This window comes from Lacerta agilis, chromosome 6 (assembly GCF_009819535.1).
Source record: "Lacerta agilis isolate rLacAgi1 chromosome 6, rLacAgi1.pri, whole genome shotgun sequence".
In the NCBI taxonomy this organism is placed as follows: domain Eukaryota; kingdom Metazoa; phylum Chordata; class Lepidosauria; order Squamata; family Lacertidae; genus Lacerta; species Lacerta agilis.
Genome location: NC_046317.1, coordinates 88,396,058 through 88,413,441, shown reverse-complemented (window position 1 = coordinate 88,413,441; position 17,384 = coordinate 88,396,058). Strand labels below are relative to the sequence as shown.

At 43.2% G+C, this 17,384-nt stretch overlaps 1 protein-coding gene across 7 annotated transcripts in view; it reads left to right on the top strand.

The window, feature by feature from the left end:
- Positions 1–17,384, top strand: part of MYT1 (myelin transcription factor 1) — a 161,889-nt gene that overhangs the window by 124,315 nt on the left and 20,190 nt on the right. For all 7 annotated transcript variants that reach the window (XM_033153745.1, XM_033153743.1, XM_033153744.1 and 4 more), the window contains 2 exons: positions 7,647–7,709; positions 13,217–13,300. In XM_033153745.1, coding sequence (XP_033009636.1) covers positions 7,647–7,709; positions 13,217–13,300 — 147 coding nt within the window. The remainder of the gene's footprint in view (positions 1–7,646; positions 7,710–13,216; positions 13,301–17,384) is intronic.

The window sequence follows — 17,384 nt, the reverse complement described above, 5'->3', positions numbered from 1 at the left end:
TGAGAAACAGCTTAGCGAAGCCCAAAATGTTCGTACCGGTCCCCCCAACTGAAGAAGATGCTGGTTTTCTCATCATGTTAACAACAGTAAATTAATGACCGCTCAAACTATCCGTACATACTTTATACAAAGCCAAATCGGTTTAATTGCACTTGGGTGGAAGGTTAACTTTTAGGAGGAATTCTGTTTGCAAAAGAAGAATTTTAATGGGGGATCAAAGAGGAAGAAAACGCATGCATTTTTCAAGCGTGAATGTAAAGGTAGGAAAATCAGCAACTTGGTTGCATTTCCGCCAGTCCGGTTTTCACATCCACACGACTGGTTACTTCACATGAACGGTAGTTTTAACACTTGTTTCTCACCGGAAGTCAATTGACATGGCTATTTTGAGGGCTTAATTTTTTCTCTCCATTGTGACTTTTGATGCTTTTGGGTCAGGCTGATGCTCGACTGAATGTCCACTTGATGGAAGCAGCCATCCAATCCGACCAGCCAGTACTATTCCATCAGGAATGGTTTGCCATGGTGCACTAAACCGGAATCTAGGCTGGAGTGGTTGAGAGACTTGTACCCCATTAACATTCATCCTATGCAAACAAGGGAGAAACAGTAAGGATGGCTGGAGGCTGGCTCCAAAAAGCGCTTATGTGAATCAGTTTGCAGAGAAGGGGGTGTTTTGCTAAATATGCATCCATCCTAATACTAAAAAATACATGCTTGTTGGGAAATAAGCACCATTTGGTGAAACGTAAGTAATTATTTTTGGGGGGAAACAAGGGATAGTTTATTTCTAAAGTGCATTGGGATGTTTCAGAAATGGACGTCCTTCTCCGGAATAATCCCCAAAGTGTTGCATTGGGCAAAAAGCCCTTCTTCTGAGCTACGCCAATAAAACTCAGAGACTAGAGGAGCTAGGAGTCCATTTTGTTTTCTTTATTGCAAAGCAATAAGGGTTACAGTCAAATCGTTTCGCAAACCTGTAAGGTCTGGGCAGGGGTATTTATAACATTTCAAACAAAGGATTTCAAATTAACCAATCCTATTTCATTACCTCATTTCAGTTTAGTACGCATGTACATTCCTAATCTAATACGCATGCGCAATAAGCATTCCTAACTAAGCCTTGGTTCTCACCGATCTGTTACATTTTCGTTAGTTTGCAATGCATGGGAACCAGTGTTACATGTAGCCATTTTCATGTATCAACTTATGTTCTAGCTTATGAATGGCATCTTTGTGTGATTGACGTATTCGCTGTACTACTTTCCCTGTAGGGAAGGTCTCATGCCAAATCATCTGTTTCTTAAAGCAGCAGGTTACCATAATTCTCTATAGAAGCATATTAAATGATTTATTGGGGTTCACATTATCATATTCATTGTGGCCCCTTTGGGCCACTGCTACAAAAGAAGTTATTTCTTTGCACATGAACACAAAGTGCTTCCAGACAGATGCTTATTGTGGGGGCAGGGAACTGTTTGAGCATGTAAATTTTTTGCAGCAGCATCAGTATCCCTATCCCCACACCATTTGAGCAGGGTTTAGCCATTCTGGGGGAAATTGGCAAGTTTTTTTTTTTAGAAAGCAATGTTGCCAACAACCTGCTTGCAATATCTGAACTGCCCTTTTGCAATATTGAGCCCCTGTCTGGAATCACTCACAATGTATGGTTAAAAAGCCAGACGCAGCTGTTGCCCAGAATGTGCCAAAACGCAGCTTGCTGCTGATATCACCATAGCCGAATTTCATACATTTCCCCCATCTCATTTCCCCCAAAAGGTAAGTTTTTTTCCAGCCTGGTAGACTTCTTTTCCCCTCAGAGATTATTGAATTATTCACTTTTATTTATTTTTTTTATTTTTTTTAAATACCCCACTCTTCAGCCAAAAAGGAGGGGAGAAACTTCCCAGAGCTGTTTACAAATATCAATAAAAATACAATAATAAGACCAAAATGTCTTGACAGGATATTTAATAACACTGCGGGGAAAGCGAAGTGGATCACAATTCTATGCACATTAGAGTTCATTCTTTCATTCCAAGTCACAGTGCCCCAACCACAATAGTTTTCAGTGCTTTCATCTCACTCATTCAGCAGCAAGTCATCAAATGTCAACAAAACAAGCCTTGAGTAAGCAAGTGATATACTTGCATTAAACGTTCTTCACACATGTACGTGTGGCCCTGTTTCAAATCAACCTCCAGGAACTGCCAAGTGTCTTAATACAGTGTTAATTACTCCAGAGGAGTTGTGAATAGTTGCTTGGGGAGCCTTAGTGCAAAATGAGACAGAATATAATCCCTGTGTCCCCAAATTATTGCTACCCTCAAGTCTCCCACCATGTTCCCCATTCAAGATGCTGGATGGGATTTTAGTCACAGAACAGTCCTGAAACGGTCAATCGTTTTATTACAAACAAACGAACAAAAATCCTTCCATTAGCACCTTAGAGACCAACTGAGTTTGTTATCGGTACGAGCTTTTGTGTGCATGCACACTTCTTCAGATTCAGGTATCTGAAAAAGTGTGCATGCACATGAAAGCTCATACCAATAACAAACTTTTTTGGTCTCTAAGGTGCTACTGGAAGGGTTTCATATATATATTTTGTTTCAACTATGGCAGACCAACACGGCTACCTACCTGTTGTAACGTGGGGATCGTGATTCAGCAAGTGATTTCAGCTCTGACAGAGCAGACAGGAGACAGCTTCTTCATGTAACACTCTTTATTCAGACAAACAAGACTGGGGAACTGAGGAGAGGGAGATACATTTATAGGGACAGTAGAGGATATATTTTGGAGGGAACAATCTCAAGCAATCACAAAGCTGCCTTTTGGTGGGAACCAATAAGACTGAGGATCCAAATGCAGCAACTTTAATGAACCAATAGTAGCTGTTCCTTCTGGAACAGGAAGGCAGTTACTTTCCCCTAATGTGAATACAGACAATAGTAATACAGATATGATAACCCTTGAATCAATACACAACACTACCTGTAACTAGAACCATGTTTTATTACAGTTCTTTAGAACATGTCCCAAAATATTTAGCGCTGTGTGGGCTGCAGCTCTTCAAACTTGAAATATTTTAAGAAGTACCTGCTCCGTGCAAGCAGAAACAACATTCCGTGCGCTGTGTGTCCCTTCCAATGTATTACTTTGAATCAAGAGAGTGAAATTACGGTGATGATTGTGATTCATTTACCTGCCCGTTGCCCTAAGGTCCCAGGGTGGGTCGCAGGCATTTAAAATACAACATTAAAAACGGTTTAGAGAACCAATTACAGTCACAAGAATAGGGCGGGTCTTAAAAAACATACACCTCGAGCGTCAAAGGCCAGGATGCCCTTACTCAATTGTTTCTCATTGCAAAGCTGAAATGGGAGAAAGCGTTTGGATCAAATAAGAGCAGACCTGAAACTGTGACCTGATTTAAACTCAATTTCTCCCCAGCCGCATCCCATGCTCGGAAAAGGTTTAGCATTTTGTCTTATGATCAATGCTGCATTTGTTTCCATGTATCTGTACAAGTGTGTGTTCTTAGGAGCATTGCCTGATTCTGAGGGTGCTGTCAGGCATCTTTCACTTAAAGTCGGAAGTGATTGCTGTCTTAGAGAAGAGAAATGAGAAGTAAAGAGTGTGGGAAACAGATCGGTGGAGGAGTCTGGGACTCCATAAGTATTGGGTCTGACTCATAAATGGAGATATCAACACAACTTCCAACACAGAGAAAGCCAAAATATGTTGCACGGGTAGTAGAATTCTTCTTCTTCTTCTTCTTCTTCTTCTTCTTCTTCTTCTTCTTCTTCGCAAAATAAAAAAAAAAAAATTCCTTCCAGTAGCACCTTAGAGACCAACTAAGTTTGTTCTTGGTCAAACTTAGTTGGTCTCTAAGGTGCTACTGGAAGGAATTTTTTATTTTATTTTGTTTTGACTATGGCAGACCAACACGGCTACCTACCTGTAACTTCTTCTTCGCAATCACTCATAACTGAGTCAGATTGTCTTCCATAAACACAGTTTTAACAATGAGGCCGTAAGTGACTGTAGAGGCCAATCCTGGATCCACATGTCCTTCCACAGTGTGGATAGCGCACCTTTTCTAGCCCCTCCCCTTTTTCGGGGTGAGTAGAGTAGGTCCTAAAAAGCTGGTGTGCACTTGTCATTCTCAAGACTCAAAGCAGGAAATCTGATATCCACCAGTACTCCAGGATGCCAAGACCAAAACAGAGGAGGTGTGGGCGATTCAAGATCTCCCTTCTATTTTTAGTTAAAAGCAGCTGCAGATTAGGCAAGTTTAGGTGGGTTGACCTTTCATAGCTAGCGTCAATTCAGTGACAAAGCTCCTACAATTCTACATCAAGCATTATTACGAAAAGATGAGAATGTGGCCACTTTGGTGGCAAATCCCAACATTTGCATCACCTTCAACAACGGGCACCAAACATGTTGCCATCCAGTTGCTGTTGGAGAACAATTCCCAACAGCCTCAATCGGTTGTACTTCAGCAACATCTGGAGGGTTGCACCAACATTCAAGGGCAGGAAGCAAAAAAGCACCATCCCCTTGCGAGATGAAGCATGGGTGCCTATGATATGCAGAGACAGAGTAGCAAATACTAAGAGGTATGACGCGGGTGGCGCTGTGGTCTAAACCACAGAGCCTAGGGCTTGCCGATCAGAAGGTCGGCGGTTCGAATCCCCGCCACAGGGTGAGCTCCCATTGCTCAGTCCCTGCTCCTGCCAACCTAGCAGTTCGAAAGCACATCAAAGTGCAAGTAGATAAATAGGTACCACTCCGGTGGGAAGGTAAATGGCATTTCAGTGTGCTGCTCTAGTTCGCCAGAAGCGGCTTATTCATGCTGGCCACATGACCCGGAAGCTGTACGCCGGCTCCCTCGGCCAATAAAGCAAGATGAGTGCCACAACCCCAGAGTCGGCCGGGACTGGACCTAACAGTCAGGGGTCCCTTTACCTTTATGAGTAGCAAAGTTTGCAATTCTGTACATCAGTGACAGTGAAGAAGCAACAAGGTGGAAATGGGAGAATGCATCGTGTTCCTCTTAAGCAGCCAAGCTTAGAAATAAAACCAAATTCAAGGTTTGCTTCTCATAACTTGAGCTCTCAGAGCTGTCTGTCCCCCTTCTGCCCATTGCGGCACTAAAGAGGAAGACATGTGAGCAAAGCACCAGAAATTTCTGCTTCGTATTCTGAAACGTTTTCCTACTGATAAGAAAAATGAATTTCAAGTTGTATTGGCGGTCTACGTTGGAGGAGAGCTTTGCTACCTAGACCCGTATTCTGTACAATTGAATAAAGACTGTTTGCTTATGTTGAAATTTGAATTCAGTAAAGATGAGCATAGGGAAATGGTTGCATTTTTCATTCCAGCACAAGTCTTAATCCTCTCATTTTCACCAGGTTTCCCATACCCGTTCTATAGCCATAGCCACAGAGAATCGAATAGGATTGTGCATCTACTTCTGTTATTTTTGCATTTTCTTCTTTGATACTTCCTGGAGATCCATGTGAGGCCTGAAAAACCCTCAGTGGCAAACAGTGGCTAGAGAGGGAGACCCCAAACATGTATGGCAAATCCATTGTTGCGTTCCAAAAGCAACACTCCCCACGATGTGGGGTTTGCATGTGTGCAAGTGAGAAAGAGATTTAGGAACAGAAGACAAAGAGACTGAGCTCTTGACCAGCAAGGTTCTGGGGGAGAGAGAGAGAGAGAGAGAGAGAGAGAGAGAGAGAGAGAGAGAGAGAGAGAGAGAAGTCCCCTCCACTCGACCCAGGCTGTTTTATTAAAACACAGGGAGAACTTACAGAATTCAAACCAGCCAATCAGATTAAACCTGGTAAATCAGTATACAATCAGCAGCACAGAAATGGCGCACACAAATCTACTAAACCATTCCACGTATAGAATTCTATGTTTGGTATTCCAATCACCAAGAAAGCAATGCAAAAAGTCAAACAAAGAAGCCACAAACAGAAAACTCATTCAAGTTGGTACAACAGGACAATTTCAGTCTTTAAATGTCTTTAGCCAGGCTCCTGTAGATATTGACGAAAATAGATCCAGTCAGATGGTATGTACAGATGTTAATAGATGAAAGTAAGTCCAATCAGATGGAATATTGATGATGTGACGCAGAATAATTAGACAGGGTGCCGGCGTTTGTCCCCTGTTTCGCCCATGGACAATTTTGGGCTTCTTCAGTAAACTTTGGATTTACTGTATATTCATACATACACTGGTGGGATAAGTCAAACCTTATTAGTATTAAAAAATACAGTGCAAAGGGTTTGTAGATAATGTAAATAATAATAAGTTTGTAAATAATGTCTGAACAGACAAATACAAAAATCCATACTTACAATTTATATGTTACATCTCTAAACTAGAACATCTAGTCTTCTTCTTCACAATGTTCTTTTCACAAAGATTTGATACATTTGCACACTCTCACTGGTGATATAAACCAAACCTAGTTAATATTTACACATTCATTATATGAACAATCAAAAATTTCTATATCATTAATGAAAAGATAAATGAATACAGGAATCAGATTAAACCAGCACACCTCAGGAAGTCTTCACCTGGTTGGAATCAGGTAACAAAGACTTACATGAGAAACCCAGGAAACCCACCACATTCCTGCACATCAAAGGATAGGATAGATAGCCAGAAACAGGACAGTGCAGGAAGGGAAGAGAAAAAGCCATAAACAGCAGAGAGAGAGAGACTAACATCCTGATGGCCTGATAGAGACTAACATCCTGAGAGCCAGTGTGGTGTAGTGGTTAAGAGCAGTGGACTCGTAATCTGGGGAACCGGGTTCGCATCTCCGGTCCTCCACATGCAGCTGCTGGGTGACCTTGGGCTAGTCACACTTCTCTGAAGTCTCTCAGCCCCACTCACCTCACAGAGTGTTTTTTGTGGGAGAGGAAGGGAAAAGGAGAATGTTAGCCGCTTTGAGACTCCTTCGGGTAGTGATAAAGCGGGATATCAAATCCAAACTCTTCTTCTTTACTGTATATTCTGGCGTATAAAACTACTTTTTAATCCAGGAAAATCTTCTCAAAAGTCGGGGGTCGTCTTATACGCCGGGTGGAGAACCTGCGGTCGAGTATATCTCAAACTCTATATTTTAACTGGAAAAGTTGGGGATTGTCTTATACGCCCAGTCGTCTTATACGCCGGAAAATACGGTACCTTTGCTAGCAATCTCATCTCTAGGGTTAGGAATCAAAGAGCCTAGGATTAACACAGGAATGCCAAAGTAACCATTTGGTTTAGCAGAGACTCTTGCTCTCATGGTCAACGTGACTTGCCAGCCTTTAGGGAGACTGGCAAAGAGTGCAGAGCCTATAGGAAGAGACACAGCCTTGTGGGATTTTTATCAGAAACTCATGCTTATGAGTCAGGCCCAGTAATGATATCATTCATAATCCCTATCGTAATCCCCAGGTGGCTGCCACAATCCATTGTCTGCAAAATCATTTTGCTGTGGAAGCTGAAGACAAACGGGTGGACAGCAGTCGCGCCGGTGTCATTTGGCGTAGATTGACTTGAATGCCGCCATCAATTCACAGCTTTGTTCCTCAGCTACTTTTCTTTCTCTTATCCCGATTCAGGTGCCCAACGCCCGGCTGCGACGGCTCCGGCCACATAACAGGAAATTATGCATCACACAGGAGGTGAGTTGGACTTGTTTGTGCAATGTGGAGAGAGGTGAGGGGAAACTGAGGAGGAAGCAAGATGGAAGCTGCCTGGGAGAAATTGCGGAGGGGCAGGCACAAGGTGTTTTTTGCTTTTTGTTTTTTTTAAGGTCTGAATTACTGTGTCGCAAAACGATGCAGGTCTAAAAAGTGCATGTCGCCAACGTGAAAAGTTTGGAAAGCTCTGCTTTAAAGCCTAGGTCATTCGTGAACGACGGCTGATACGCCTGGCTTTGGAACAAAATCAAATAATAAAATAATTCCTTCCAGTAGCACCTTAGAGACCAACTAAGTTTGTTATGGGTATGAGCTTTCGTGTGCATGCACACTTCTTTGCTGTTTTATGCGAGGATGAGAAATTGCCAGAAAGCATGGCCACCACAGTCCCTTGAGGCACTTCCGTGAGGTGGAGTGGAATCTTTGCTGCTGTGAGATAAAAAGGAGGTACCGGTAGCTTTGGCTACAATTTCCCTCAACTCATGTGTGACTTGTCAGCAACAACTGAGAATTTTGAGGTCCTGGGAAAGGATTCGAAATGCACTATCGAGCAACCATGAGGCAAAGTGAGCAGTCGGCAGCCATCCCTCATGAAATAACCAGCTTTTAAAGGGATGGAGCATGTGAGATTTATATTTTACCTCATCCAGGAAACATGTACTGAACTCTGACTCGCTGTGCCCTGTGTTGATCACAACCCATCCCATTGCAAAAGTTGCTGGCTTGCCAGCCCCTGTAGCCACCCCCCCCCCCCCGAAGCATCGAATCTGGGGTGGCTATATGCCCTACTTTACGGAGGACAGCCCTCTGTTTTGAAGTTTGAAGGGGACAATTCTCTACTTGAAAGTGTCCTCTGTTCAGGCTAAGTCTGCTTTAAAGATACTCAGGAGAGGCCTTAAAGTTGCCCATCCGCAGTTGAGGTGGCAGCTGAGGATTATTTGCAGCAATCATTTCTAAGGTGGAATCTATACACATATTTTTTTAAAAAAAACCAATGCTGTGAAAATGTTTTTTTAAAAAAAAAGTTTTGAAAAATGTCTTACATTTTGCATAGCTCACTTTCGCCATCTAGTGTCACATTTGTATATTGCACTTTACAACACATTGAAAACATTTTATTTGCAGCTGTATAGCTGAGTCCTAAGTTAGAGGCAATACATATAAATTGCCATACACAAACTGGTGCCCTCTTTTGTTATGCAATTTTTTTTTAAAGCACATCTCTGTGATAGGAGGGCAAGCGAAACCAGAAACAGCCTCTCAGGAGAATGGGCAGGAAGAAATTGAAAGACAGAGGATATATGGAGAAATGTGGTCTCAGATGAATATTGGGTTTTGACAGATAGCTTGAGAAAGGAATGGTGGATCTAAAAGGGCAGGGCCCAGAAAAAAATCCTAAGAGGTTTAGTGAAGGGCTAATGCCACTTTTGAAGGCCAGGAGATTTGTGGGGCAGAGGAAGGAGACGGAAAATTAAAAATGCTTATCATGTAGATATGGTTTACTTCCCAAGGCCTCCCGATTGGCTCCATCGCAATAAATTATCCTAATAATAAACCACCTCCCTGAAGTTCTCTTGCATTTTGCTTGGCTCGGGGAAGGGGGACTGTAGAAAGCAAATGGCCTTTTAAAGGCAATGCTTTCCGTGATCAATGAGGAAAAAAGCAGAGAAAGGGAAACATGTTGAGGAGAGAATATGGATTGCAGGTAAGGTGGGGTTGGTGCAGGGTACAATGAAGAGAAATGTTGCAGCATGGCACAAGAAATACATCAGGGATGATAACCCACCCACCCTCCAACCAAGATGTTCTCCTTTTCTTATGGACTTCTGTTTTCATTTGCTGTGTGTTGTAGCGTGGGGATAATGGTTTCAGCAAGTGATTTCAGCTCTCTGACATAGCAGGCAGGAGACAGCTTCTTCAGGCAAACAAGAATGAGGAACTGAGGAGAAGGAAGCTACATTTATAGGGACAGAAGAGTAGCTAGAAAGGAACAATCTCAAGCAATCACAAAGCTGCCTTTTGGTGGGAACCAATAAGACTGAGGATCCAAATGCAGCAACTTGAATGAACCAATAGTGTCTGTTCCTTCTGGAACAGGAAGGCAGTTACTTTCCCCTAATGTGAATTTTGTTGTTGTTGTTCAGTCGTTCAGTCGTGTCCGACTCTTCGTGACTCCATGGACCAGAGCATGCCAGGCACGCCTATCCTTCACTGCCTAATACAGAATAGTAATACAGATATGATAAACCTTGAATCAATACACAACACTGTGCCCTTCTGCTTTAAAGTGCTGCTTCCCGATTTTGAGGTGGGAGATACGAAAGCCCAGCTTTTTCTGTAACTGGTGGAGTAAGGGCTCACCTCAGCCACCCACCATTCTAGCTCCCAGTTGCTGGCTGGATAGTAGCCCCCCTTTAATCAGTGCCAGATTTACATATAAGCTAAACAAGCTATAGCTTAGGGCCCCACTCTCTTGGGGCCCCAAAAAAATTTAAAGGGAAAAAACTGATGTACATTTCCAAAATATAAGATAAAAAAACAAATAAAATAAAACCTACATGCAGCAACAGTGTTTTGTGTTGTGTAGGCTCTTATGATGTAAGTAATGGGCCCCGCCTGCTAGCCTGCTCCCTAAAACATCACTGGTTTGCTCATTTCTATATATAGGGTGCCTACATTCTGCATGGACTGGTTGCATGGCAACACGTGCAAATGGCTTTAGATACCTATTAGGTCCATAAATTACCATATAGCATGTATTCAACACACACACACAAACAGCGACAATTTGTTGTTGACAAAGAACAGCTGGACATATAAAGGGTCCCGTTACCTTCAGTAGTTTAGGGCCTCATCAAACCTCAAATCCAGCCCTGCAATCCAGCCCTGCCCCTCTAATGCATGATTGGTCTCAGTGTGAACACCCAAGTAGGGTGACAATTTCGTTCCAGTTTCACGGGTGTCTTACTTGCTCGTGGCTCAATGGGCAAACTGCAGTGTGCTTGTGAAAAGTTGGCGAGAAGTGAGTCTTCCTTTCATCTCTTGAATCATATATATTTCCCCGAATCAAATTAGAAGCTCTCTCTCTCCCCAGCAAAATAAAAGACAAAAGGGTCAGATTTTAGCTGACACAAAATTTCCAGTTAATAACACCACCTATTTATGACTTCGATTATCTTTCTTTTCAAACATTAATGGGCACCTCGCAGCCTCCCAATTGAACAGTTCCATTAACAGCCGCCTTCTGCTAGCAAATATCTTCTTATCTAGGTACTATTAATTGCGAAGTCTCTCTCTCCCCCCCCCCCAAAGCAAATGGGCTTCCTTCTCTCTCCCCCCCCCTTCCTTCTTAATTTTCACCACCACTTTGTCCCTTTGTGAGGTGCGGAACAGAATGATCAAAGCACCCAGGCAGGAGCATCAAAAGGGGGAAATTGTTCCTTTTTGCTGTTGGAAATGGAACGCTCGGTTGAAGGAAAGGAGTTTTTACAGAAAGTCGATGTTCTGCAACAGTGAAGGGTAAAACAGGGGTAAAGTGGCTTTACAATATTTCAGTAATGAAATAAGGTTACACAAAGCACTCTGAATGCAGCAAATATTCTTATCAGGAAATCTGGCATAGGTTTGTGTGTGTGTGTGTGTTGGCAAAAGAGAAATAGTGGCAAGACTAAGAAATGCAGAGGTTTTCCATTGGCCCCACAGAAGAGGACTTGTGTAAGGAGAAAGGGACTGAATGAAACTGGAATTGAAATGAGGACTGCTACTTCAATGCATGCAAAAGGGTTGCAGTGTGGGGACATTAAGTGGAGGTGGGAAGGTTGCATGATCACCGAGATGCAGGGAGTTCAGTACAGTGGAACTTTGGTTCTCAACTTAGTCCATTCCAGAAGTCCTGTCCAAAACCAAGGCGCCCTTTTCCCATGGGAAGTATGCAAAACGATTAATCTGTTCCAACTTTAAAAACACCCCTAAAGCAGCATTTATCATGGATTTTACTACCTAACGAACCAGTGATCCATACAATGAAAGCAATAATCAACGGTACTATAAATAAATAAGACAGTATTGCAGATGATAAAATAAAAAATCGATTTTTTGTCTTGCCTGCACTGATGCTAGTCATTGTTTGGATGGGGGGCTTTTATCCATTTCCGTAGTCGCACAATCAATTGATCAGCAGCTGAACTGGGTTCCACACAGTCACAAAAACAATTTAACCGAAAAAGCCACAAAAAACGCAAAATAAATAGCAAAACAAAAGCGCCAAACTTAATCCGTTCCGGAAGTCCGTATGACTTCCGAAATGTCCCGAAAACCAAGGCGCAGCTATTGATTGGTGCAGGTCTCCCAGAAACAATAAATGACAGCCCATCAGACCTTTGGCTTCTGAAAAACATTCTAAAACAGAACACTTACTTCCGTTTTTTTTTGGCATTTGAGAACCAAGGCATTCGAGTACCAAGGTGTTTGAGAACCAAGGTACCACTGTATGTGCTCTCTGCAGAAAAGTCTTGTTATATAGTCAGGCTCTCCATTTCCTGGTGTGGCTCTTAGCACAAGCCTACTGCAGGGTTTCTGCAAGTCCATGGGAAATTAGGAGGGGGCGTCCGTACGCTGCACTGTGCCTAAGACAGCAGTGCATAGCTCATTCACAAGAAAAGGTGCTAGTCTTTTTAAACAACAGGAAAGGACTTTATTCTGCATGGCCGCAGATAGCTTCAGCACCATGCCCCAGGCCGAGCGAGCTCAGGGGGGACAAATTGGAAGCATGCAATGCAAGGAAACTCCTTGGCGGCTGCTTTTTGCGCATTACAACAGTGCCAGGGAAATAAAATGCAGGGGGGGGGGGTTTAAATAAATGGGAAAGTCTATGAAAGTCACAATAGTCCAGCTGAAAGGTAAGGTCCAGAATTAGAGTGCAAAGGACATGGCAGATCCTAGCCGTAGTGAGAAGAAAGGGTTCAGGTCATCACTTGAATATAAGAGGCAAGCGCAAAGAGTTTAAACGATGTCAGCGTCGCACGTATCTGATTCATGGTGGAGATAAAAAAGGAAGGGTTGCACAGAAAGACGGTGTGTTTTCTAATATTGTCAGCCTGGGCCTTTGGTGCATTGAGTGCTGTGCTACAAGTCACACTTGTCTGTCCTTGCGCGGGCTTGGAGAAATGGGGCCATTCCTTGGGCAAAGCCCAGAAATGAGTTGGACAGGGATAGTTGATATGAAAGGTGCTCTCTCCCATCTGTGCCCTCCTTGATTTTATTCTACCCCTGCATACTTTGTCTAATTCAGATCGTGGGCATTTGGGACAGGGAATATACCCTCTTCCTACCCTGAGTCCTTGAGAAAGGGGGAATGGAGTGATAAATTAATGGAGGGTGGGGTGGGGGGGCGTCGGAAGTGACTTGAGTTCTGGGAGCAGGGAACACGCTGCCAGACTGCAAGTAAGATGCCTTCTCTCTCTTCTACTTCTTCTTTTTTTTAAATGTAGTCTGTCGGGCTGCCCTCGTGCCAAGAAAAGTGGGATCAAGATCACCCCCACCAAGGATGACAAAGAGGATCCAGAGCTGATGAAGTAAGTGAGAAGACAGTTCCCATGCAAAATGTGGACATGAAGATGTACATCATTTTCTTTCAACATGCAGGATCCTTGCACACAGGGGCAGTTCCCCAAGTCTGGTGTCCAAATGTGGTCCTTCCTAGTTCTTGTAACTTTCCCCGGGCCCATCCTAAACAAGGACTGAGCATGCTCAGTGGCTGAATTGCATCCTTGAACTTTGATTATGTTGATTATGATATTTAATTAGTTGTACCCCCCCCACCCACCCACCTGACTGGTTGCCCAGCCGCTCTGGGCGCTCCCAACAAAAGTAAGAAATCAGTAAAAAGTAAGAAATCAGTAAAACATCAAACATTTAAAACTTTCATATACAGGGCTGCCTTCAGGTGTCTTCCAAAAGGACCGGACATCATTTAATAATAGAATCCAAGAGTTGGAAGGGACCCCAAGGGTCATCTAGTCCAAGCCCCTGCAGTGCAGGAATCAGCTGGTTGAGTTGATTGATTAAGTGGAATGGTTTCCTGGCTTGTTGTTCTCAAACTAAAGTGATATTATTCCACTGCCTTGAGCATGCACTTAACTGTTAGCAGTTCAGTGGGATTACCTAATGACACTTTGGTGTAAAACTGGTGGCGCTGTGGTGTAAACCACTGAGCCTAGGGCTTGCCGATCAGAAGGTCAGCGGTTCGAATCCCCACAATGGGTGTGAGCTCCCGTTGTTCGGTCCCAACTCCTGCCAACCTAGCAGTTCGAAAGCATGTCAAAGTGCAAGTAGATAAATAGGTACCACTCCGGCGGGAAGGTAAACAGCGTTTCCGTGCACTGCTCTGGTTTCGCCAGAAGCGGCTTAGTCATGCTGGCCACATGACCCGGAAAAACTGTCTGCGGACAAACGCCAGCTCCCTTGGCCAGTAAAGTGAGATGAGCGCCACAACCCCAGAGTCGTTCATGACTGGACTTAACTGTCAGGGTCCTTTACCTTTTACAGGTGTTTGGTTTTTTTAATGCCAGAAAAGTCTCTATGTTGCTGGTTTGAGAGTTAACAGATTTTGGCATTGTTAGCTTAGCCTCACTAATCTGATGGATGAGAATGGTTGAGTAATCTGCAGGAAACTGCCTTTCATCAACTCATTATCATCATTAGTGTGCTTAAGTTTGAAAAGCTTAATCATCCTTTCCATTCCTGATTAATCCGGGAACTCACAATAAGAAAAGACTCCGGGACGTAGAATTCTTGAAAGGGATACTGTTATCGTACAAGCTGCAGTGTGGTGTGGACTCCTTCCTCTCTGTGTACCGTTTGCTGCAAAATAAAACAAGAGAAAACAGGATAGCCTTCCCTTCTAGCAATGAGTGGTAGCTTTTGCTCATTTCAAAAAGTTCATATTCCAAATCCCCCTGTTCTGAATTTTCCACTCATCTGCTAAGGCTGCATGCACACTAACTTTAAAACAGATTTGAAGCACATTGCTTACCTTAAATAATTCTTGAGTGTTGTAGTTTGTTAAAAAAGGTGGATGGGAGTTGTAACTGGGGGGGGGGGCGTAAACTACAGAGGGATAAAACGTACCCAGTTATTTGAGGGGAATACCGTACTTTTCCATGTATAAGGCTAGTCTTTCCTTTTAAAATGATGTTAGAAAAGGGGGGTTGTCTTATACATGGGACAATTCCCCCCCTCCAATTTTTAATTTTGAGTCCCCAAAACTAAGGGGCGTCTTATACACAGGGGCATGTTATACACAGAAAAATATGGTAATTTGCTTTAAAAATATCATGTGTACACAGCCCAAGACAGGGAATAAGCAGTGGTGTAGAGCTGAAGAGACTTGCCTCACCATATGCCCCATAGCCAGACTGTCCGGCTTCAGGGAATTGGCTTCGGTCCCCCGCCCCCCTTTGGCAGTAGATAAGCAGAACAAGGGAAAGGAGTCTTCTTACCAGTTAGAAACTGTAATGACCACAGCTAGAGAATGAAGAATCCATTTCCTAGGAATGAAGGTGCTCCCAGTTAAGGGTTACACCCACTTCCCCTCTAGTCACTCATGACAATACCACGTCTTGCAACCTGATCCCACAACCACTGTGCTTTCTGTGCTGCCACCTTATCTGCTCTTCTTTTTTTGTATAATTTTTTTATTCTAATTTATAAATTTAACAACCAATTAAACATTATCACATTTATAATTTAGAATACATTGTTGTATAGACTTCCCCGATTCCCGCCTCATTGTATCCATTTTAAAATATTTGTAGCAATTTTCATGTTACATCTTATACCCTACCTCTAAATTCATGCTTTCTTTCTATCTGTACATTTTAACCCCTTAGCCTAAAGTTAATTTCCAAAGATATCCCTTTATTTAACATTATGTTTTTTAACCAAAATCTCATCTGTTTTTACCCCCTCACACCTGGACCCGGGTTTCCCCAGGCGATACAACAAGTTCCATAAGACAATCTGATTTCAATTCCCTTTGTTCAACCTAAATTAATGTCTCTTGTAATTTCTCACCCCACTCCCACTTTATCCTTTCTTGACAGCCATCCATTCCCCTTTCCCCCTCCTCCCTGTTTCCCCACCAATTTTCTTTTTCCTAATCTCTGCCTGTCATCCACATTATCATTTTCTAAACATTGAACAATTCTCATTTTCCCTGGATTTGGCCCTTATCTGCTCTTCTTGACCTTGGACTGAGCAGATGAATGCTTTCCAGAGACAGTGAATTTGATTTGTTTGTTTGTTTGTTTGTTTATACATACCCTGCCCATCTGGGTGGCTTCCAACAAAAGATTAAAAATACATTAAAGCATGAGTCATTAAAAACTTCCCTAAACAGGGCTGCCATCAGATGTCTTCTAAACATCAGATACCGTATTTTTTGCTCCATAAGACGCACTTTTTTCCTCCTAAAAAGTAAGGGGAAATACCTGTGCGTCTTATGGAGCGAATGGTGGTCCCTGGAGCTGAATTGCAGATTGTGCTTTTTATTTTACAAAGAGAAAAGGGAGTGTTGAAAGGACCCCGCTCAGCAGCTGATCAGCAAGAGATTGGGAGAGAGATAAGAGTCCCGGCTCCCTTTCAGCCCCGCCCTCCTTTGTTGAATGTGCTGCAGAGGGAGGTTGTTTGTTTCCCCAGGACATGTGACTGGTCTGATTAGATTATCTGTCTGGAAACAGTAGAAATGGCTCCCTTTCCTTAAGATTTTTTCAGAAATGTGAGTAAACCCCATAAAAATGGGCTTTTCCTCTTTGCTTTTCCCCCTTTGCAAAAGGAGCTTTGCTTTTCCCCCTTTGCAAAAAAAAGCTGCAAAACCTTTAGCTGATCCTCAAAAAAAAAACACCAAAAAACCCAAAACACCAGGGCTTTTCCCTTTGCAAAAACAGCTGCAAAACCTTTAGCTGATCCTCAAAAAAGGCCTTTTGCCTTTGCAAAAACAGCTGCAAAACTTTTAGCTGATCCTCAAAAAAGCCAGGGCTTTTCTCTTTGCAAAAAAGCTGCAAAACTTTAGCTGATCCTCAAAAAAAAAACAAAAAAAACCAGGGCTTTTAGAGGAGGAAAACCAGAAAAATGTTTTTTTTCTTGTTTCCTCCTCTAAAAATGAGGTGCGCCCTATGTCTGGTGCGTCCTATGGAGCGAAAATACGGTGGTTGTTTATTTATTTGACATCTGATGGGAGGGCGTTCCACAGGGTGGGTGCCACAACCGAGAAGACCCTCTGCCTGGTTCCCTGTAACTTGGCTTCTCGCAGGGAGGGAACTGCCAGAAGGCCCTCTGCGCTGGACTTCAGTGTCCAGGCAGAATGGTGGGGGTGGAGATACTCCTTCAGGTATATTGGGCCAAGGCCGTTTAGGGCTTTAAAGGTCAGCACCAACACTTTGAATTGTGCTCGAAAACATACTGGGAGCCAATGTAGGTCTTTCAGGAATGGTGTTATGTGGTCTCAGCGGTCGCTCCCAGTCACCAGTCTAGCTGCTGCATTCTGGATTAGTTGTAGTTTCCAGGTCACCTTCAAAGGTAGTCCCACGTGGTGAGCACGTTGCAGTAGTCCAAGCGGGAGATAACTAGAGCATGCACCACTCTGGCGAGACAGTCTGC